The following is a 22,479-nucleotide window of genomic DNA, read 5'->3' as shown; positions in this document are numbered from 1 at the left end:
ATTTTCAGATCACAATCCTCCTGCCCAGTTGAGAAAACCAAATCAATTGTGTGTCCTTTGACATGTGTACAGCCGATAACAGGTTGGGACAGCCCCATGGTTGTCATGGCAGCCATGAAGTCCTGAACTGTCCTGGATCCAGTGGCCTTGGCATGGAAGTTGAGATCCCCCAGAACCATCATTCTTGGGGTCCTCAATGCCAAGTCTGTTTCCAGCAGCTCAGACAGCTAGACTGATGGGCAGCAAAATGGTGGTACACCAGCAGAACCCTAATCTTTCGTGGGCAAGAAAATAAAGATAAACAAGATACAAACACACAAGGTTGGCACTTGAATGGTTAGGAAGCCTACAGATGGAACTGTTAAAGCCAGAAGAAATAATTAGCACTTGTGTATTACAAATTAAGCTAAATAGTTCATAATTTCTGAAATTTGTCATTATATAAATGTGTTCTTTTAATATGCTTTTAGTTTTGGTTTAGTCTTCTTAAAAGATGGATTTTTATTTGTATTCTAATCCTTGTATTTTAAAGATGCACTATTCCTCCACTAACACACATGCACACAGGCACACACACAATTCTTCCTTGGTTTTCTTTTTGTTTCTTCAGAATTTTATGTATTAGAAAACAATTCTGTTTTAAAAGAAGCAGTTTTGAAGAAGAAAAAATTCCGGACAGAAACCAGAATGCTTCACATTGATGACTATGGTAAATATATCTAGAAGTTATTGGAATAAACCAAAACGTTTTCAAATAATTTCTTTTTTCATCTTTGAAACTACCAGCGTTTAATGTTTTACTCTTTTCTTAAAAGAACTTCCTTTACAGTTGTCATTTCCAAAGGATTTTACAGATCGGAATGCATATCCACTTCTGTTAATAATGTAAGTATAAAACTGGCATTATTAAAATTAGTCAAATTGATTTATGTATTTATTTTTGTTGGCATTCTATCTGACCATAAGAATTGGCATTTTAGTTTGTATAAAATGGCCATTCATGATGTGATCCACTAACCCTATATGAAATCATTCATTCATGGATACATGACCTTGCTAGGGATGTGATATGGGTCAAAATGAACCCTTCAGTTTCACAGAAAAATATTTCTTCCCAAATATGAGGGATAGATTTTCTCAGAAACAATCAGATTCCAAGAGAACCCAAAAGGAATCTATACAGTCTCTTAAGATTTTTTTTACTTTGGGGCTGGGTCAGGCTATTGCACAACTGTCCATTCCTGAGCATGGGAAGCTGTCCTATACCCTTTCCATTTTGTTTCTCCTGGAGCTTCTGCAGCCTTAGCCATTGCAGGGACTGCACAGTTTTGTCATTGCTGGAAATAGTGCCTGTTGGACATTAGTGGATTCCAGTGAGTTTGTCAGTTTTTTCTAGACCAGCGTCTTGAATAGGTTCATCTTGAAGACAAGAACTACAGAGAATACCAAGATGCAGGGCATCAATGTGCACTTAACACCTGACCTGAGTTCTTGATGGATCAGGTAGGTAGGTTAGTGAGAGAAAGTCACAGGCCCAATGTCACTAGTCAGCTTCATATCTGAGCAGAAATTTGAACTATCGATGCAACTGCATTTTGTAATTAGCCGGCTTGTTGATTGAAACTTGTCTGTCTGTAATGCTCACCGTAATAGTGAACCTGAATCAATATATTATGAATTTGCTATTAAGTACAGAATTGATTAGAAACTTTGAAGCATGCATAGTGAAGTAGTACACAGATTTCCCTGCCCCAGATTTGTAGCCATCCTACCACCAAGACCTACAAAGAACATACTTGTAGCAATCTTGTTAGCTGCTTCCTTCATCGCCGCCTCCGCTGCTGCTGCAGCTCTGGCTTCATGACAAGGAGGAGGAGGAGGAGGATGACTCTGTGGGGTCCATCTTTATATCAGCTATGGTGAGTAAACATCACACAACATCATCATGCAGGCAGGCCACACGAAAACAACCAATCAGCAAGGGAGCATAATGTGGCGATGCATGACATCATGTTGCACTACTTATTTATTATTCATTTTATTTATAACATTTTTATATGCCCAATAGCCAAAGCTCTCTGGGCAGTTCACAAGAATTCATTATGCAATTCCAAACTACAGCTCCTACGATTCATCTTGATATTGTGCATGTGCAAAAACTCTTATACACAGAATGAGATATCTTATTAAAGGAGAAGTCTTCAAGCTCACATGAACAAATTTGATATTTTCCTAGTATATAACAAATTCGCTCAGGGTAAATTTGCCCATCACTAATTTGTACCTGGTTCTTCATGGTCATAGTTTATTACTTTAGCTACTACATGACACTGGCATGCTGCATATTTTAGGCTACTGTAAGCCTGGACATATAGTCTGAGATGGCGGAAATACCTGTATTGGTGTAGACTTACTGTGCAGTACCTGGGGTTGCTGGTACACTCAGGGAGGATGATCACAGCAGGCTTTCTGGAACACACCTGTACTTATTAAGCTATGTTCAGCAGTGGCCACTAACAGATGCTTTACAAGGAATACACATGAAGCAGGATAATTATGAAGTGATCTCTTCCCTATCTTGTAGCTCATGTTGATAATGTGCATTGGGATAGCATGAAAAGGATGGTGCAGTTTTTGACCTTCTGGCTAATAAACATTGGTGCCCCATAAAATATACAGAATGCAATTAAAGGAATGTCTTAAAAAATCAAGAGGCTGTTTAAAAACTTGAAGCACTTGGTGATAGGAAAAGAGGCTCTTCCTTGAAGTAAAGCTTTTGAGCGATGAATTATTTGTTTATATAACTGAATGAATTTGTTTGTTTGTTTGTTTGCAATATTTATATACTGCTCCACATCAAAATATTTTGAAGTGGTGAACAGCAAGGATAAAAGAATAAAATACCATGTTAAAACAATTAAAACATTTTAAAAGAAACTATTTATTTATTTATTTATTTATTTATAACATTTCTTGGCTGCCTTCAGGACAGAAACCCCCCAAGAAGGCTTATAGCAATAAAATACATAAAAACCGTTAAAATATTAAATTATATATATTAAATTGTATATCTTAAAAGCTAATATATACAATTAGTAGCTTAACAAATGGTTCTCTGGAGGAGACATGCCAATTTACAGGAAATTAGTATCTACCTCAAAGCTTCTAATTCTGTTTGTTTAAGCATTGGTCATTTGGGCATCGAAGTCAATTCACTGAAATTCACTGTTCTTTTTTTAAAAAATGGATCAATGTTAATTTCATTGAGAATTACACAATTACAATCGTCCTTGCCTGTTGCCTATCGTTATTACCTTCTTTTTGCAAGTTAGCCCTTATTTATACGTGGATAGTATAGACCATTGTTGTGAAATAATGATGCAATTATCCAGCATATCAGGCGGTGGATATGTACATAATCTGTTTAACTACCCACGAGATGGCCATCAGTCCTTCCAATATTAACCACCTTTTATCTCTTTACAAAGAGTAATGACTAAAGCAGAAGTGCCACTGTTCCACAGGCCAACTTACAGAACTCTTTTTCCTGGTTCAAAAATCTGTTTGTAGCAACACTCCAATTTATTTCATGTATTAATGATTAATAAATAATACTGCACATTCTGCACAACAAGTGCTCCCAGGGAAGGTCATAATAAAAAAATAAGCAATACAATAACTTCATAAAAATGCATAAAGCAACAAGTAAAACATAAATTTAAAAGGCCATCAGATAAAAACTTCCAAAGTGGTCTAAAATATTTTAAAAGCATGGGAGCATAAAAATGTCCTCACTTAATGCCAAAATGACCAGGTGAGAGTCATTTTGACCAGGCACCATGTGAGTCTCTCTGGGGAGAAAATTCCAACTGTTGGGCAGTGCAACCAAAAAGGCTTTCCCCATGGTTGACAGACACCCTACCTTGGTTGATAGGATCACTTGAAGGAAAGGCTTGGATGATGATTTCAAGTTATCAGTAGGACTGGTGAGGGTGAAGATGATCCAACAGATAGGAAGGGTGAGAATTCATTGAGTTAGGTTATTATAAGTACTTATGAGAATTAGCACATTTATTCATAAAAGGGATGGAAAGAACTTGAGATTTGAAAAATTGCCCATCCCTACCAACAGATACCTAGAATGTAGGGCTTTAAACTATGTAGGGCTTTAAAGGTATGCACTAGCACTTTTAATTGAGCTGGAAACATACTGGATGAAGCTGTTCAAATGCAGATGAGATATGATGTTTTAAGCCCAATCTTGTTTTACAACCTGCCAGCTATATCTTCAACTAACTGCAGTTTACAAACTGTCTCTAGAGGCAACCCCACTGGTTCCCACCAGTACTATAAGGGCAACTGCAGGTCCAACCTATAACCATCACATGACCTGCAGAGCCAAATTTGAATATCTTCAGAACCTTCCTTCCCCACTTCACCTAGGGACTAAACATGCAGACACTGGGGCATCACCATCAGGTCAGATGGTGACCTCTATTCCTCTCACCCCCTTTGTAACATCTTGCCTGAGGAAGGGATCTGGAGATCTTGAAAGCTTGCACATTTTTTGTGAACTTTTGATTGGCCTAATAAAGATATTACACTAATATGGTTATTTACATTTTTCTTAGAGCCAACACGGATACCTTTGCTTTCTCTGTTTTTCTTGTTACCATGAAGATCTCAGAATACACATGAAATTGTAGTTAATGAAAATGGCAATTGCACATCTAAGGGATACATAATGTCACTGAATGTGTTCAGTTTTTTTTTCCCCAGTGTGACAGTATGTAACGAATTAGCAATTAGCAGAGAATCGCATTAAAATGAATGGGAAGTGCACAGCAAAACCTCCTGCAATCTGCTAAACTATGATTTTTAATAAGGCTAGATACATTATACTTTTTTTTCCCCTTTTGAGCAGCTTAATCTAATAAGACACTATCTGCCCCATAGGCTGCAGTTTGTGCACTTGTGGTTTGCACTGCTTTCAGGAAATGTGCCTCATAAATGTTGCTCCTTCCCAGTATCCTGTCTCTACTGTCCATTTTGTGTTTCCTTCTTCCTTACCATCTTTAGGCTGTAAGTGGATTGCTCCTTGGCATATGTGGATGATATTTTCTTGTCTGTTACAACTCAGACTGGTGCAGTCTGGAAAGAAGGAGGGTAAGGGGAGGCATAATAGATGTCTACAAAATTATGCATGGTGTGGAGAATGTGGATAGGGAGACATTTTTCTCCCTCTCCAAAATACTAGACTAGGGTCATCCTATGAAGTTGACAGATAAAAGGAAGTACTTCTTCACACGTAGTTAAATTATGGAATTTGCTATGGAATTTGCCACTAATTTGGATGACTTTAAAAGGGGGTTAGACAAATTCCTGGAGGAAAAGGCTACTAGTCTTGATGGCTATGTGCTACCTTCAGTACCAGAGGCACTGAGCTATGTACACTAGTTGCTGGGGAACATGGGTGAGAGGGTGCTGTTGCACTCATGTCCTGTTTATGGGTTTCTCATGGGCAGCTGGTTGGCTAGTGGCCACTGTGTGAACAGACTGCTGGACTAGATGGCCCTTGGTCTGATCTAGGATGGCTCTTCTTATGTTCTTATGCAGTTGTACATGTTTGTAATAAAACACAGCTAAGCAACATAAACTATGTCATAAAGTCTATGTAAAATAAGCTCACCTGGATATATATAAATTACCATTTGTATCTGAGGAACTGGACAGAGTAATAAGTAAGACAATCAAAGGAAATTCTATGCACCTATAAAACCATGACAGTAGAGCACTATGGGTAATATCCAATTGTTTCATTCTGTTAGCACAAATGATGTTGCACTAGCAGAAACTAGGTTCTGAACTATGTGCAAGGGAAGAATCCAACTAAAGTGTCATTTGCGCAAGCACGGTTGCACAAGCAGTTGTGCATTATGCTTGTGCAACCTGTTGCACACAACTCTTGTGCAACCCTTTGTTCAACCTGTTGTGCACCCAGTTGTTCAACTGCTTGTGCAACCAGTTGCGCAAGCATAATGGGCAACCGTTTGCACAACAGAAAGATTTAGCAGAGCTCCAAATAGCACTATTTGAGTTTACAGAATGACACTATTGAATACTGCCATAATTTTAGATAAATGTTCTTGCAACTACACATTGTGATTCATTTTCTTTATTTCTTTCTATCTTGCCTACAGGCCCTCAGTTGTTAACAGAAGGGATACAATTTGAACCCTCTTCAAAACAGGATATTTTAAGGCTTGAACTGATTTCCAGCTGTATCTGAAAGATGCTGTGGGCCAGTTCACACATGGCCCTGTTGTGTAGAATGGGACACTGGAGTGGAGCTTTCATGTGTTGTTGAGGCCTCCACAACTAGACCTTATTTGCCCAACCAGTCTGCTGAACAAAAAGTGTGAAATGGATTTCATGAGCAGGTCCTACTTGCATGGCACTTAGGGCAAAACCACATGGTCCACTAACTGCATCAGTATAACTGATGCTGCTATTTGTCTTTACTTTCATGTAAGCACTTAGGAAGAGAAGGATTTAAGCTTTCCTCCCACCTTTTTCCTTCCTGGAGGGATGGAATTTCAGGGGGAAAGGGGGGAAGCGTCAACCCTCCTTTCCTCAAATGTCATGATCCCAATCCAGAGTTACACAAATGTGAAGGAAATAGCAGTGCCAGCTATACTGGCACAGAACATGTAGTTTGGCCCTCACACACACAGAATGTGGGTCTTATAAAAGTTTCTGCATGCAGTGCAAGAGGACATATAAACCCAAGTCTTAGCAAATATGACTAAATAATTTACACACTCCAGACTTGTGTAAACTGGCCCAACGTGTGCCTAAGGACCAATCTACATTGCGCCTGCCATCGCAATGAATTTGGTGTCCTGTCGGGTTAAATGCTCTCACATTAAAACATGATTATCCACACTCACCCATTTTCCCCGTTGTGGTGCTTCATCAAATGCACGAGCTTGGTTCACACTCGAGCGCTGTGCTGTTTTTCTGCTCTTAAAGACAGAGGCTCTCATTGGAGGATCAGAAACTCTTCCTGTTTCTGCTGATTCCACGCCCACCACGCTCATAGCTCTCAACGGCCCCATGTCATCTTCTGGTTACTGATTGCATAGCTTCCTCAGCACTCAGTGTTTCCTCAGCAACAAGCAAAGGGCTGGATGTGTGCATGCTTGTCTGATCTCGGAAGCTAATCAAGGTCGGCCCCGGTCAGTAGTTGGATGGGCGACTGCCTGGGAATCAGGCTTCCTAAATTGAGCAGGGGGTTGTTCTATCCCTTCACATGAGACTAAGGTTTACCCCCTCCTATTCCTCTCTTCAGATTTTTTTTTTTTAAATTAAGGCGTTATCTTCGAAGAATCATGGCTTCTCCGTGATTTTTTTTTCCTTCTAATTCAGGCATGATCTTCGAAGATTCAAAAATTCGAAGATTCGACTCTTCGAAGATCATGCCTGAATTAGGGGAAAAAAATCATGGAGAAGCCATGATTCTTGGAGAAGCTATGCGATCAGTAGCCGGAAGATAACATAGGACCATCGAGAGCTGTGATTAGACAGGAGGGAAATACAAACACCACTGTATATGGACAGACAGGGGAGCGGACTATGACCAGATATGGTAGCGAAGGTGGAAAATCAGAGCACATTAAGGGGAAATACTGGGATATCAGGGTATTGAAAGCAAGAGCACGGAAGTGGGAAATTCTGGTTCCAATTCGAGCCGGGTACTGCGTAGTGTGAAAGATAGGTGGTGAAACCTCATTGGAAGCGAAGAAACCCATAAGTGTAGATCAGCCCTAAAACTTGCACACTAAACCCATAGTGAGTGAATGTGCTACAGTGGAAACAAGCCATGCCTTAAAAAAATGCAGGCTCTTACAATGTCAGCATGAGGAAACCAAAAGGTAGAGGGTTCCTGTGTGAAATTCTGTAAGCCTGAAGGCTTTGTGAGTGTGTAACCCAGTTGTAAGGAGATGTTATCTACAGCATTTCAATGTGTAACTGTATGTAAGGATGCAACCAAGTTGTTACTGTCAATTAACACCAGAACCTCGAAGCCAGCAGAGTGTTTTGGGAAAATGAAAGCTCAGACAATTAAAGTAATAATGGATAGTTAGTTGGAGTTTTAAGTTCTGCTTGATTCTGAGGATACAAACTTCACAGTCCATATAAATAACAGAACCTTAACAAAAGGAAATAGTTTTTATGCTTCTAAGGTGATTATTTTGTTCTTACAGCCAAGGGAAAAGCCACATATTGGCCTTTCTATGTTTCTATGAAGCATTTTTCTTTCTTTCTGCTGTTCCCTTTACCTTTTCAGTGATGCATTTCCACTGTTGGTATTAACAGAAGTTATTTTTAGAAATCTCTTCACAATATAATGAAAAGTCAATACTGAAAATCTGTCAAGGGAGACCTTCTGGGACTGATTTAATTTATCTTGGATCTTTCAGGAGAGCAGGAGGCAGTAATCCTCAATCCAATTTACAAGAGGCTCTATCCTGGAACTGCCAAATTAGTCTCTTTTTACAATTAACGAGAACCCAAAATGATACCTGAGAATACAGAACTACTTCTGAGGTCAACATAGTGGGGTATGAGGTTATATCCAGAACGATGGCAGTGTTAAGTCATTCGGTGCAGAGTTTTGTTTCCTGGGAAAAACTGTAAATCAGTGCTTTAAAAAACAACAACATGTCCAAGTAGGGACATCTTCCTTCTTTTCATCACCAGAAATGCTTCCTCTAAAAACAATACTGTGCTTTTAGGAACAACATCTTACTGTCTCAGGTAACCCTGATATAGTTGCTTCCTATCTACCTGCCCTTTGTGAAGTTCTTTGACAAATACTTGAAAATGAAGAAGTGGGACAGCCCTCCTCCTAAGACAACTACAGATCAACAAGGCAGTGCAAGGGGACACCATGCACTGGTCTGCTACTTTCCTTGATCCAAGGTTCTGCAACACCTTTGGTATCTATGTGGGGGAGGAAGGTACTGTGACAAAGAGGCTAGATGAGGAGCATAAGCACCTGGTTGGGGAGATTATGAAGGCCTACCTCAAAAGCACAAGGAGGGCAGTGTTTGTGAGCCACAGCAAGAAGTGCCTGATGGGTTGATTAGCAGTTCCTCAAAGGTTTCTTGGAGAGCGGGGAGACAACATCCAGAGATGGCGAGACTGATCCCATATTTGACTTCTGGCAGGCTGACTGCCTGCCTGTGACTGGTAAATGAATAGAATTCCTTGACTACAGCAAACATGAAACTGCATCAAGGGCAAGGCAGGACCTTGGTACTTCTGCTAGGAATAATGTGTCAGAATTTAACAAAGCTCTAAGTAACTCTCTGCTATGCTGGAAATGCAAATGTCATGTGTAGCCCTCGCTATAAGCTGTTGCTTGCCCTCCAACCAATATATACTCTGAAAGGCTGTTTATCACAGCTGGAAGGATTGTAACTGACAGCAAAAATTATCTTGATAACTGCAGAAGGAACATATCATTTACCTATATGAACAAAACATGGATACCAAAAGATGCACACGGTGCACTCTTGGAAACTCAAACTGCAGGACTTTCCAGCAAAAACACACACAAGTGCATCACACAGCAGCAGCAGCAGCAGCATACATCAAGGAGGGAGATGGGGAAGAACAGGAAGAACCACAGCATCTTCAAAAAGACATCTTAAGTCCCAGGAGGCTGTTCCAAGTGGTCCGGAGCTTAGTCGGTCCAGTTCCTCCAGAACCGCTGGAGCATTGTAAGGCCTCCTGTGAGGCCTTGGCAAGGCACTTTGCAGATAAAATTGATCAGATCAGGAGTGTTATTCTGTGCATTGTGGACACAGTTAGTGAGCAAGAGGCCATCTGTGGCAAACGGGTTTTGTGGGATCAGTTCCAGCTTCTTCCTTCTGATGAAGTGGACAAGATGCTTTCATCTGTAGGGATGTTGGAGAATTCCGCCACGGACTCCAGTGAGGCCGGATTCTAAAGAATTTCCTAGAGTCCATGGCGGAATGGCCTCCTCCCCGCCACCCCCTGAAATCGCCCCCCCGGAACGGACCTACCTGGTGGCAGATGCGGCAGCAGATGTGGCGGCGGATGCAGCTCATCTTCCAGCTGCTGCCGGGCGGAGGCGGCTGCAAATGGCAGCCATCGTAGTGGCTGCCATTTGCATCCCTGCCTTTTGCCATGATAGGCTACGTAAATACTTACGTAGCCTATCATGGCTTAATGCAAGGACGCAAATGGCGGCCGTTACAATGGCCGCCATTTGCGGCTGCAGCAGCCAGACAGCAGCCAGAGGTCCGGCTGCGGCTGGCCCTGGCCAGTGGCTCAGTGCCTTGCCGTGGAGCAGAGCCAGCTGGGAAGGATTCCAGGGGGAGAGAGGGATCACCTCCCCCCCACTGCGGATGCCCCAGACTGGAACAAGGTGAGGGATTCGTACATCCCTATTCATCTGTAAGGCTGACCACCTGCTTACTTGATCCTTGACCATCTTGGCTCATTATGAGCAGCAGAGATGCTGAGTGGATCAGGGATGGTGGTAAAGGCCTCCCTTGAGGAGGGAGTGATGCCATCAGCCCTCAAGGAGGCAGTGATAAGACCGCTTTTAAAAAGCCCTCCTTGGATCCCCAAGGTCTGAACAACTTTCACCCAGTCTTGAATCTGCCATTTTGGGCAAGATGATTGAGCGGGTGGTGGCGATGCAGTTGAAATAGGGATGGCCATGAATTTCTCCACGAATCTCGGGGAGGCCGAATGCCAACGCATTCGGCCCCCTGAAATTGTTGGTGAAATTCTCCGCCCCCCGCCCCCCCCGGGATGGGACCTACCTCCCTTGAATGTCCCTCTCAGCGGCGGGTCCCGGCGGCGTTTTGGCGGCATTTCGGTGGGGGCGGGGGCGGCGGCCGGTCTTCCGACCGGCCGCCGCCGCCGCCATTACAAAGTGAATGAAAAAAAAACCACACACACGTGATAGGCTACGTAACGATTAACGTAGCCTATCACGGCTAGATTTCCAAAGTCAGCTGTGATAGGCTACGTTAATCGTTACGTAGCCTATCACGGGTGACTTGGGAAAAAAAAAGGCGCGTATGCAAATGGCGGCGCCCATGGGCCGCCGCTGCCATTTCCAGTTAAAAAAAACAAAACAAAACAAAAAAGAAGTGATAGGCTATGTTAAGATTTACATAGCCTATCACGGCTAGATTTTTAAAAAACACTGCGATAGGCTACGTAAATCTTTACGTAGCCTATCACAGCTGATTTAAAAGGGGAAAAAAACCACGTGTACGCAAATGGCGGCTCCCATGGGCGCCGCCATTTGCATTCCTTATTTTGGCACGTCTTAGTCTACATAAACATTTACGTCGACTAAGACAGCAAAAATAAAGGGAACGCAAATAGCGTAGCATCTACGCTGTTTGTGTTCCCCTTATTTTCGCCGTCTTAGTCTACATAAATGTTTACATAGACTAAGACATGCCGAAATAAGGAATGCAAATGGCAGCGCCCATGGGCACCGCCATTTGCGTACGCGCGGGGTTTTTTTTCTTTTAAATCAGCCGTGATAGGCTACGTAAAGATTTACATAGCCTATCACTGCTGACTGCAGTGACGCAAATGGCGGCAGCTAGGGCCGCTGCCATTTGCGTCCCTGCTAGCCAGCAGCTGGATGTCTGGCCGCTGGCAGAGCTGGCCGGCGGCTCCGCAGAATCCCTGCGGAACGGAGCCAGCCAGCCAGAATTTCAGGGGGGAGGGACAGAGCGCCTCCCCCCTGGCCAGAATTTCAGGGGGAGGGACGGAGCACCTCCCCTCCCACCTCGAATCAATTTTATTAAAAGGTAAGTGACTTTCGTACATCCCTAGTTTAAAAACAAGCAAACATTTGGCTGACAATCTGTTGTTTGCATCCATCTTGTATTCTGAAAGGTTCCTAGTTATTCTGCACTTCCCTAGTTCTCCTGAGTGTGTTCTGTCTTTTTGTCCATATTCCTTCTGATTGCTTTTTTGTGCTGCAAAGAAACCCAAATAATTTTATTCTGACAGAGCAATCCTATACACGTGTACTCAGAAATCAAAATTTATTTGCAATATGTTCCTCCATTGTGCTTTCTTCTCTTGATTTAATCGTAATTGTTTGTCTTATGTTTGATACTTTAATTAAGGGCTTTCCTAGAGGCCACATCATTCAGGGTGAGTGTTGTGTTCAGCACCCTCACCATTCCTAAGTCACAAACCTCCAATGGCATGTGGGAGACAAAGATATATCAGGCAATTGCAAGTTGTTCAGCTGTGGCAATCCTCTGGTCACCTAAACACACACACATGCACACACGTGTAGACACAGTCAAAAAAAGATATCTACATGACACATATTGTCTCTAACTATTCTGTCAAGTTGCAAAGTAACAGCAAATGTCCTAGAGAGGAAAGTGGTACTGAAGGTAAAATATAACCAGTGCCCTCTCTAGAAGTTCCCTGACTATTTTGTGTTGATTTGGGCTTTTGAAGAGGATAACTTGGTTACCCAGGTTCATGTTGTTGATAAATGGGGGTGGTCACACCTGGTAGGAAGATGGTAGGACCTATATTGTTGGGAGACTGGAGTCCTGGTTTAATATCCAACTATTGACTGAGCCTTACATTTGTCTGTATGGAGTAAGTTATATTATGTTATTCCCAGAAATGTGGCATCCTGTTAGGGATATACGAAAGTCACTTACCTTTTCACAGCTTGGATTCGCGGTGGGGGGGAAGCGGTGTGTCCCTCCCCCCAGAATCCTCCCTGGGCCGGCTCCGCTCCACGGAGTTCCGGCCACAGACGGGCTGCTGTGGATGCAAATGGCGGCCGCCGTAGCGGGCGCGATTTGCATCCTGCGAAGCTGCCGTGATAGGCTATGTAAGTATTTACATAGCCTATCATGGTAAGTCAAAAACCAACAACAATACGTACGCAAATGGTGGCAGCTACGGCGGCCGCCATTTGCATTCCCTGTTTTTAGCCGTTTTAGCCTACATAAATGTTTACGTAGGCTATTACGCCAAAAAAAAGGAACGCAAATAGCACCCACTACGCTATTTGCATTCCCCTTTTTTTCACCGTAATGGCCTATGTAAATATTTACATAGGCTAAAACGGCTAAAAATACGGAACGCAAATGGCGGCCGCTGCAGCTGCCGCCATTTGCGTACGCTGTTTGTTTGTTTTTTGGCTTGCCGTGATAGGCTACGTAAATACTTATGTAGCCTATCACGGCCTCTGCAGGGACACAAAAGGTGTCCCTGCGTTAGCTGTGATAGGCTACGTAAGTATTTACATAGCCTATCATGGCTGTGATGAAGAAGCGAATGGCGGCCGCAGGGCGGCCGCCATTCGCAAGTCAGCACAGACGGCAGCAGGTAAGCGCTCCGTTTCACACGCCTTTCTTGGGGTGGGGGGGCTTCGTTCCTCCATGGATTTCGGGGGGCCGAATGCACTGGCATTCAGCCTTATCAAGATCCATGGCGGAATTCTCTGACATCCCTACATCCTGTCCAGTGTGTCCTTGAATTATCACTGCCTTTCAGATTAAACAACCACACAGCATTATGTAATTGTTATGTGTGAAGATAAAAATGGGGAGGCTTACAAAATGAACTATATATTTAGCAAGGACCTGAAGGTGATGCACATGGATCTTTCCCTCATCACATAGTTCTATCCCCAGAGAATACACCAAGTACCCAAGCACTCCTTTTTATTTGAGAGGAATGGGTGATAATTTGGCATTAATAGCAAAGGCTACCCTGTGCAACTTAATTTTTCCATAATTCATATATGTGCTGCAGGAACCTGGCATGCATCCTCATGGTTTGACTTGCAACTAACATTACAACAACAGCATCCATACTAGTCTCCACCGGACAGATACGTTTAAGGGTGGATGAACTCATTGGGTTGCGCACCACGTGCCAGACCCCTGTCAGCCACCTGCTCCTGCTCACCATGCGCTGATCCCTCACCAAGCCACCATTTTACATAAAAATGGTGGCTCTGCCTTTTCCATAAATCCTCATTTGTGCAAATGGTGGATGTAAAGCAGCCATTTATGCAAGATTACTGGTGTAAATGGACGATTTACACCTGTAATCTTGCGTAAATGGCAGCTTTACAGCCACCATTTGCACAAATGGGAATTTACAAAAAACCATTTTGTGGCTTGGCAAGGGATTGGGGATTGCTGTACTTGCCTGGCTCAGTGCAGGCCAAGCTGGGCAAGCATGGCAATCTGCAGACTGGCATCCAGGGGGACAAGGTGGTGATTTCTCACCTTGAGCCCCAGCCGAACACCCGCGACATCCTAGGGATGTTGGAGAATTTCGCCACGGACTCCAGTGATGCTGGATTCTTTAGAATCCACCCCCCCCCGAGTCTGTGGTGGAACAACCTCCCACCCACCCACCGAAATCCCCCCCGGAGTGGACCTATGTGGTGGCGGATGTGGTGGCAGAGGCAGCGGTGGATGCGGTAGCAGATGCGGCTCTGGCTTGTCTTCCAGCTGATGCCGGGCTGCTGTGGCTGCAAATGGCAGCCGTCATAGTGGCCGCCATTTGCGTACCTGCATTAGGCCATGATAGGCTACATAAATACTTACATAGCCTATCACGGCAGAGAGCGGGGGTGCAAATGGCAGCCACTATGCCATTTGTGCCCCTGCTCTTTGCCGTAATAGGCTACATAAGTATTTACATAGCCTATCACAGCGAAAGGCAGGGACTCAAATGGCGTAATGGCCACCATTTCTGCCCCTGCCTTTTGCCGTGATTAGGGATGTACAAATCCCCCTTACCTTTGTTTTGCTGGGGGTTGGCCAGGGGGGAGGCGATCCATTCCTCCCCCTGGAATCCTCTACGGGGGGGGAGGAGATCCGTTCCTCCCCCCCAGAATCCTCTTCGGCCAGCTGCGTTCCATGGCGATTCCGCGGAGCCGCTGGCTGGCTCCGAAGCCCCAGCGATACGGCCGCCATGGCCATATCACTGGGGTAGGTAAGATGAGTCTCCAGATGCAAATGGCATCTGGGACGCCATTTGTGGCCATAAAGGCCTTCGTTTAAGGTAAATGCAGCCATAAATGGCTGCATTTGCCTTAAACTACGGCCTTTACGGCCGCAAATGGCGTCCTGGATGCCATTTGCATTCGTGGTTTTCATTAACGTGATAGGTTATGCAAATATTTGCGTAGCCTATCACGTAAAAGCAGGTACATCTGCTCATGTTTCATTAAATATTTGTCTGCTCATGTTTCATTAAATATTTTCATTAACGTGATAGGCTACGCAAATATTTGCGTAGCCTATGCCTATCACATTAATGAAAACCACGGACCCAAATGACATCCGGGACGCCATTTGTGGCCATAAAGTCCTTAGTTTAAGGTAGGGATGGGGGAGAATTTCTCCCCGAAACTTCGGGGGGCTAAGTGCCAACGCATTCGGTCCTCCAAAGGTTGTTCAGGGAGAAATTCTCCGCCCCCCCCGCCCCCCGCCACCCCCCGGGATGGGACTTACCTTTCACGAATGTCACTCCCGGTGGCGGGTCCTGGCGGCGGTTCAGCAGGTCTTCGTCAGGGGTGGGGGCGGCAGCCGGTCTTTCGACCGGCTGCCGCCACCGCCATTACAAGAAAAGTTAAAAAAAAAAACGCCCCTGTGATAGGCTACGTAACGATTTACGTAGCCTATCACGGCTAGATTTGCAAAGTCAGCCATGATAGGCTACGTTAATCATCACATAGCCTATCACGGGTGACTTAAAAAAAAAAAGTACGTACGCTAATGGCGGCCGCCGTAGGGAGCCACCATTCACGTTCCTTATTTGGTCCCTGTAGTCTACGTAAAGATTAACATAGACTACGGCGAAAATTAAGGCAATGAAAATAGCGTTGCCCTTATTTTCGCCGTAGTCTATGTAAAGATTTACATAGACTACAGCGACCAAATAAGGAACGCGAATGGCGGCTCCCTATGGGGGCCGCCATTTGCGTACACGCTTTTTTTTTTTTTAAGTCACCTGTGATAGGCTACGTGACGATTAACATAGCCTATCACAGCTGACTTTGCAGATCTAGCCGTGATAGGCTACGTAAATCGTTATGTAGCCTATCACGGGGCTTTTTTTTTCTTTTTCTTTTGAAGTTCGCGGCCGGGGAGACGGGGTGCTTCTCCCCGGCCTGAATTTTGGCCGGGCGAGGCGGGAAGCCTCCCCCCCAGCCTGAATTTCAGCCGGGCGAGGCGGGAAGCCTCCCCCCCCCGGCCTGAACTTCGGGGGGGAAGCGAAGCACCTCCCCCCCACCGCGAAGCAAGCTGCGAGACCAGGTAAGTGAGTTTCATACATCCCTAGTTTAAGGCAAATGCAGCCATTTACAGCTGCATTTACCTTAAACTAAGGTCTTTACAGCTCCAAATGGCATCCCGGATGCCATTTGTGTCCTCAGTCAATCTGTGCAGCCAGCGATACGGCCATGGTGGCCGTATCGCTGGGGCTTCAGAGCTGGCGACAGGGAGGATCTGCCGGCGAGGACTTCGCCCTGGAGAAGGTAGGAGATCTGATCCTCCATGGACTTTGAGGGGCTGGATTCAATAGAATCTGGCCTCACTAGGGTCTGTGGAGGATTTCTCCAACATCCCTAGCCCTGATAGGCTACATATATACTTATGTAGCCTATCACGGCCTAATGCAAGGACACAAATGGCCGCCTTGCCGTGGAGTGGAGCCAGCTGGAGAGGATTCCAGGGGGAGGGAGGGATGGCGTCCGCCCCCACTGCGGATGCCCCTGACCGGAAGAAGGTAAGGGATTCGTACATCCCTATGACATCCTGATATGGGTTACATAAATTGCAAATATAAGTATGGGAGTCAACCTCCTCATGCCCAACCTGCTTCCTCCTTCCCTGAATTATGCACTTTCTCCAGAAACTGGGGTCGATACGTTGTGGAAGCAGTCTTCTCCCCATTGGCAGTGGCAATATCAGCAACATGCTGACACACTGACCTGGATTAGACAGCATGACAGCCCACCATGGGTTAATTAATCCTTGGGATGCCATGGTGCATGCCATCCACCGTGGTTGCTGTGGCTTGTCATATCATCTGAACGAAGGCAGCAGTGGTTATTTGAGGGTTAAACAACCCTCACATAACCCGAAAACAGGCTGTGTTTTATGCAAGGGTTGGTTAACCCTCAAATAACTGCTACTGCCCGGGTTCAGACAGCATGACAAGCCATGGCAACCCCTGGCTGGAGATTTCATATTGATAATAGTGGCTGACATGCATCTCAGCTGTTCATGGGTAAAGTAACCCATGGTGGACTGTTGTGTCATGTGAAGAGACCCACTATGTAATTCTGAGTAGCCATTTTTGCTGATGAAACATCTGCTTTTGCAGCCATTACCTCTACTAATGAGTTCACCTCTGTATCGGATCTGCTGTCCTACTACTGGTGGGAGGGGGGGAAGCATATGTGATAACAACCAGAGAAGGATGTGCATGGCACATTATGCTTTGATGTGTGGGGTGGAAAATTACACCACATCATGCATAACACATTCCCTTGATGCACTTCAGTGAAGTGCATCCACAACTATTCCAAGATAATTTAAAAATGTAATAATAGGGAACTTTGTTTTGAATTTATAATGTTGCATTCATAACTCAGCAAACAGATTTTGACATGTTGAAAGTCAGTTCTCCCTTCCCTAATTATTAGGACTGATATTGTAAAGTCTAGTCCTGTACAATGACTCAGTTTGAGCTGCTGCTCTATGTGTTCTCTTTCCTAGAAAGTCTTGATACTCTGGTTATCAACCAGAGTCCCAATTTTCACTTGGCTGGCCCCAGCTTGACTCCCTCAGCTACTAGAGGCATACCTTTTTGTTCTAGCTGACTGATGTGGTTGCTTTGAAGGATACAGTGTCAGTTGTGAATGCCCAATTATGTCCCCCCATGGTCTGCTTCAGAGTCTGATTTGGTGTATTCTAAGTAGGGATGTCAGAGAATTCCACCACGGATCTTGGGGAGGCTGAATGCCAGTGTTTTTGGCCCCCAGAAATCGGTGGCGGAATGGTCTGCCCCCCCTGCCCCCCCGGGATGAGACTTACCTGGGGCGGATCTTCCTGGCGGTGGTGGCGGCGGCCGGTCTTCTGACCTGCTGCCACCGCCGCCATTTCCAGTTAAAAAAAAAAAAAAAGACGTGATAGGCTACATAAAAATTTACGTAGCCTATCACGGCTAGGTTTAAAAAAAAAACACCATGATAGGCTACGTAAATGTTTACGTAGCCTATCACGGCTGACTTAAAAAACAACAACAACATGCGTACGCAAATGGCGGCGGCCACGGCCGCCACCATTTGCGTTCCTTATTTTGGCATGTCTTAGTCTACGTCAAGATTTACGTAGACTAAGACGGCGAAAATAAGGGGAACGCAAATAGTGTAGCATCCGCTACGCTATTTACGTTCCCCTTATTTTCGCCGTCTTAGTCTATGTAAATCTTGACGTAGACTAAGACGTGCCAAAATAAGGAACGCAAATGGCGGCAGCTGTGGCCGCTGCCATTTGCGTACACGCGTTGTTGTTGTTTTTTAAGTCAGCCGTGATAGGCTACGTAAACATTTACGTAGCCTATCACAGCTGACTGCAGGGACGCAAATGACGGCGGCTATGACCGCCGCCATTTGCGTCCCTGCTAGCCAGCGGCCGGATATCCGGCTGCTGGCGGAGCCAGCAGGCGGCTCCGCAGAATCCCTGCGGAGTACAGCCGGCTGGCCAGGATTCCAGGGGGGGGGGGGAACGGAGCGCCTCCCCCCCATCCAGGATTCTGGGGGGAGGGACGGAGCGCCCCCTCACCATCAGTATAATCCGCGTAAGGTAAGTGATTTTCATACATCCCTAATTCTAAGTACACTAAAGATTCAGTGGACTATTTCAGCATAAGCAGTTTTAAGATTTCAAGGAAGGTGGGAAAGTTTGGATATAAGATATTTCTTGTATAGCACTTGTGTTAGCCTCTGAACTAACTCTTGTTGTTATGATGTGTGCTTAGTTTCCTCTGTTAAATTTTGATGCATACACTAAAAGGATAAGTAGTTTATAAAGCTGTAAACTTCCATTTGTTCCTCGCAAACTTCTTCCATTTGTTCCTCCCATACTAATAGGCTTCATGCTTTCCTTTAACTACATTATATAAACTGTAGTCTATAGATTAGAGAGATGTACCATAATTGCCTGAAAGAGTGATTATTATCTCCTTTCTATATAATTAGGATCAAAGTTTAACTTTCGTATCTTTGATTTTTCTCATTAACATTCACCTTATTCATTTTGAGAGCTGGAAGATACACTCCCTGGTAGCATACAGGAAATGATTAAGTAGAGTGAAGACTATAGCATTTAATCTGTATAATAAAAGTGAGAGGTGATAATCATTCTTTATTTTTTCTCTCCAACACAATTAACCTCTTTCCTTTGAATTCTGTAGATAATGCATCTTCCGTGTCAGCATTCATTATTTAATACTATTTGAAAATGTGCAAATTATTAGTGGATATGGTGGAACTGAATCTATACAGATCTCTACTAATCTTAAAGATAAAATCACCAGGATAAGATGTTCTTTCTATAACAGTGTAGAGAAAATCTCCACTGCATTCCTTATGCTGAGGAACAATAATTGAGATCTGTCATAATTGCAGCCATTGGCTACCAAGCTTACCCTTTGTCTTATCAAAATAAAATATATCACACTGTGGTGAGTTTTAGCTGCCTAGAGCAGCAAGATAGAATAATGCACACTATGCCATATCATATACGAATACCAGCAAGCTCTTAGGAAGACAAAACTATCCAACCACAATTTGACTTCAGATAAAACATTTTTGTATTTATTGATTTCTGCTGCCTCTGTTTGCTGCAAGGGTATTCTTAGAGTTGATCAATATGCAATGCAGGTGATAATGACAAAACAAGAGATAGCCACATGTTACAGTAGATGTGTTACAGTAGGTTCTGTTCTTTCCATTACATAGAATGGTATATTTCTGCAATCTAGAAAAATATGTGCATAGACGAAAATTGGTTTTGTGCAGTCATTGTTATTTTTTGAAGTTTTCCTAGAGAACAGAGTGACAGAATTGTGTTTTGGATTATGAATTGGGGGTGGGGTACTCATTTTCATATGCTTCTTTTAATATGTGAAGATAAATAATTTCCGGTGTCTAGCATTTAGAAAAATAACTGGATAGGGATGGGGGAGAATTTCTCCCCGAAACTTCGGGGGGCCGAGCGCCAATGCATTCGGTCCTCCGAAGGTTGTTCGGGGAGAACTTCTCCGCCCCCCCGCCCCCCCGGGATGGGACTTACCTTTCACGAATGTCCCTCCCAGCGGCGGGTCCCGGCGGCGGTTCGGCAGGTCTTCGTCAGGGGCGGGGGCGGCAGCCGCCATTACAAGCAAAGTAAAAAAAAAAAAATGCCCCTATGATAGGATACGTAATGATTAACGTAGCCGATCATGGCTAGATCTGCAAAGTCAGCCGTGATAGGCTACGTTAATCGTCATGTAGCCTATCACGGGTGACTTAAAAAAAAAAAAGCGCGTACGCTAATGGCGGCCCTCATAGGGAGCCGCCATTCGTGTTCCTTATTTGGTCCCTGTAGTCTACGTAAAGATTTACGTAGACTACGGGGAAAATAAGGGGAATGCTATTTGCGTTGCCCTTATTCTTGCCGTAGTCTACGTAAATCTTTACATAGACTACAGGGACCAAATAAGGAACGCGAATGGTGGCTCCCTATGGGGGCCGCCATTTGGGTACGCGCTTTTTTTTTTTTTAAGTCACCCGTGATAGGCTACATGACGATTAACGTAGCCTATCATGGCTGACTTTGCAGATCTAGCCATGATAGGCTATGTAAATCGTCACGTAGCCTATCACGGGGGCGTTTTTTTTTTAACTTTTTATTTGGCGGCCGGGCGAGGCGAGGCGCCTCCTCCCCGGCCTGAATTTTGGCCGGGCGAGGCAGGAAGCCTCCCCCCCGGCCTGAATTTCGGCCGGGCGAGGAGGGAAGCCTCCCCCCCCGGCCTGAACTTCGGGGGGAGCAGCGAAGCACCTCCCCCCCACCGCGAAGCAAGTTGCGAGACCTGGTAAGTGACTTTCGTGCACCCCTACTGGCAGAGCTATAAATATGTACTTGAGTAAAACAACGACAACAACACTGTGCAGATGTATTTAAAACAAGCCAGACATAACTATAACCCTGTTTGTTTTCGTATTTCTAAATGGTGTTTGATATTGGTTTACAAGCACATGTTAAGGTTATTATTACTGTTTCAACAATTTACCATTTGAGGTATCTATTTATTTGTAGTAGTTAAGACTAGAACTGTTGGTACTAGTACTAGGACCTGCTGCCTAACACATATGTTCTGTAGGGAATCCAGGAAGGATTTGGAATACTTCGTACAAATTGCTTGGCACTAGGCCAGTTCACATGATCATTGTAGGCTAAACAACCCAACAACAGGCCATGAGTTATTGAGGGTTGTTTCCCCTCAAACAAGCCATGCCAGCTGGGTTTGGACAACATGATAAGCCATGGGCGGGTGACTGATAATGCAAACCATGCCCAGCACACGCAGGCACATGCTGCAGTTTAAACAAGGCACCGTGGCTTGTTCAGCCTACGATGATTGTCCAAACCAGATGTTGGCTGTGGCTATTGTAAGAACAAAAAGATAGGTAGATAAATAGATACACACACACACATACTTTCAGCACTTTCCAAATGTCCTAAAAACATCCTCATCCTGTGAATTTTCAAATAATAAATAATGTTTTAAATTTTCTTTTTTGTTTACAACATGGTAGAGCTACTACCCATTTTACTTCTAATTTGGAATTGTCTGTCTCTCTCCCATAGCCATTTCAGTTTCTGTTTCTTGCATAAGTGAATGTATTAAGACAAGGCAAATGGAGTAAATACTCTTGAAATTGTGGAGTGAAATTAGGAATTTATTTTTCCAGCCAGTGCTGGTTCCAGCTTTTTGAGGTCTTTTGGACAAGATGCCCTCAATGGGCTCCCTCCCTCAGTGAGTCTACCTTCTCATCACCATTGTCACCACCTGCTACTAGGGATGTTAGAGAAATCCGCCACGGATTCAAATGAGGATGGATTCTTTGGAATCTGGCCTCTAGAATCCATGGCGGGATGGCCCCACTTACCTCCGCTCCAGGAGGATTCCATGCGGAACAGATCTCGGCTGCTTGCTTAACCGGATCAACTTAACTGGATCATGATCCGATCACCTTTAAAAAAAAAAAAAAGGCGATCGGCAGGATGTGCCCATAGACATATACACAAAATAAAGCTGTGAATCTTGCATATAAGTCTATGTGTCCATAGACTCATATGT

The 22,479-nt window shown here is 44.3% G+C and overlaps 1 protein-coding gene across 1 annotated transcript in view; it reads left to right on the top strand.

Moving 5' to 3' along the window:
* DPP10 (dipeptidyl peptidase like 10) overlaps window positions 1-22,479 on the top strand; it is a 561,648-nt gene that overhangs the window by 504,479 nt on the left and 34,690 nt on the right. The window contains exons 18-19 of the mRNA XM_084808348.1: window positions 611-709; window positions 816-885. Coding sequence (XP_084664474.1) covers window positions 611-709; window positions 816-885 — 169 coding nt within the window. The remainder of the gene's footprint in view (window positions 1-610; window positions 710-815; window positions 886-22,479) is intronic.

Source organism: Heloderma suspectum, chromosome 1 (assembly GCF_057233095.1).
Source record: "Heloderma suspectum isolate Gila_16-S chromosome 1, 16-S_ref, whole genome shotgun sequence".
Lineage (NCBI taxonomy): Eukaryota > Metazoa > Chordata > Lepidosauria > Squamata > Helodermatidae > Heloderma > Heloderma suspectum.
This window is presented reverse-complemented; position numbering and strand designations above follow the sequence as displayed.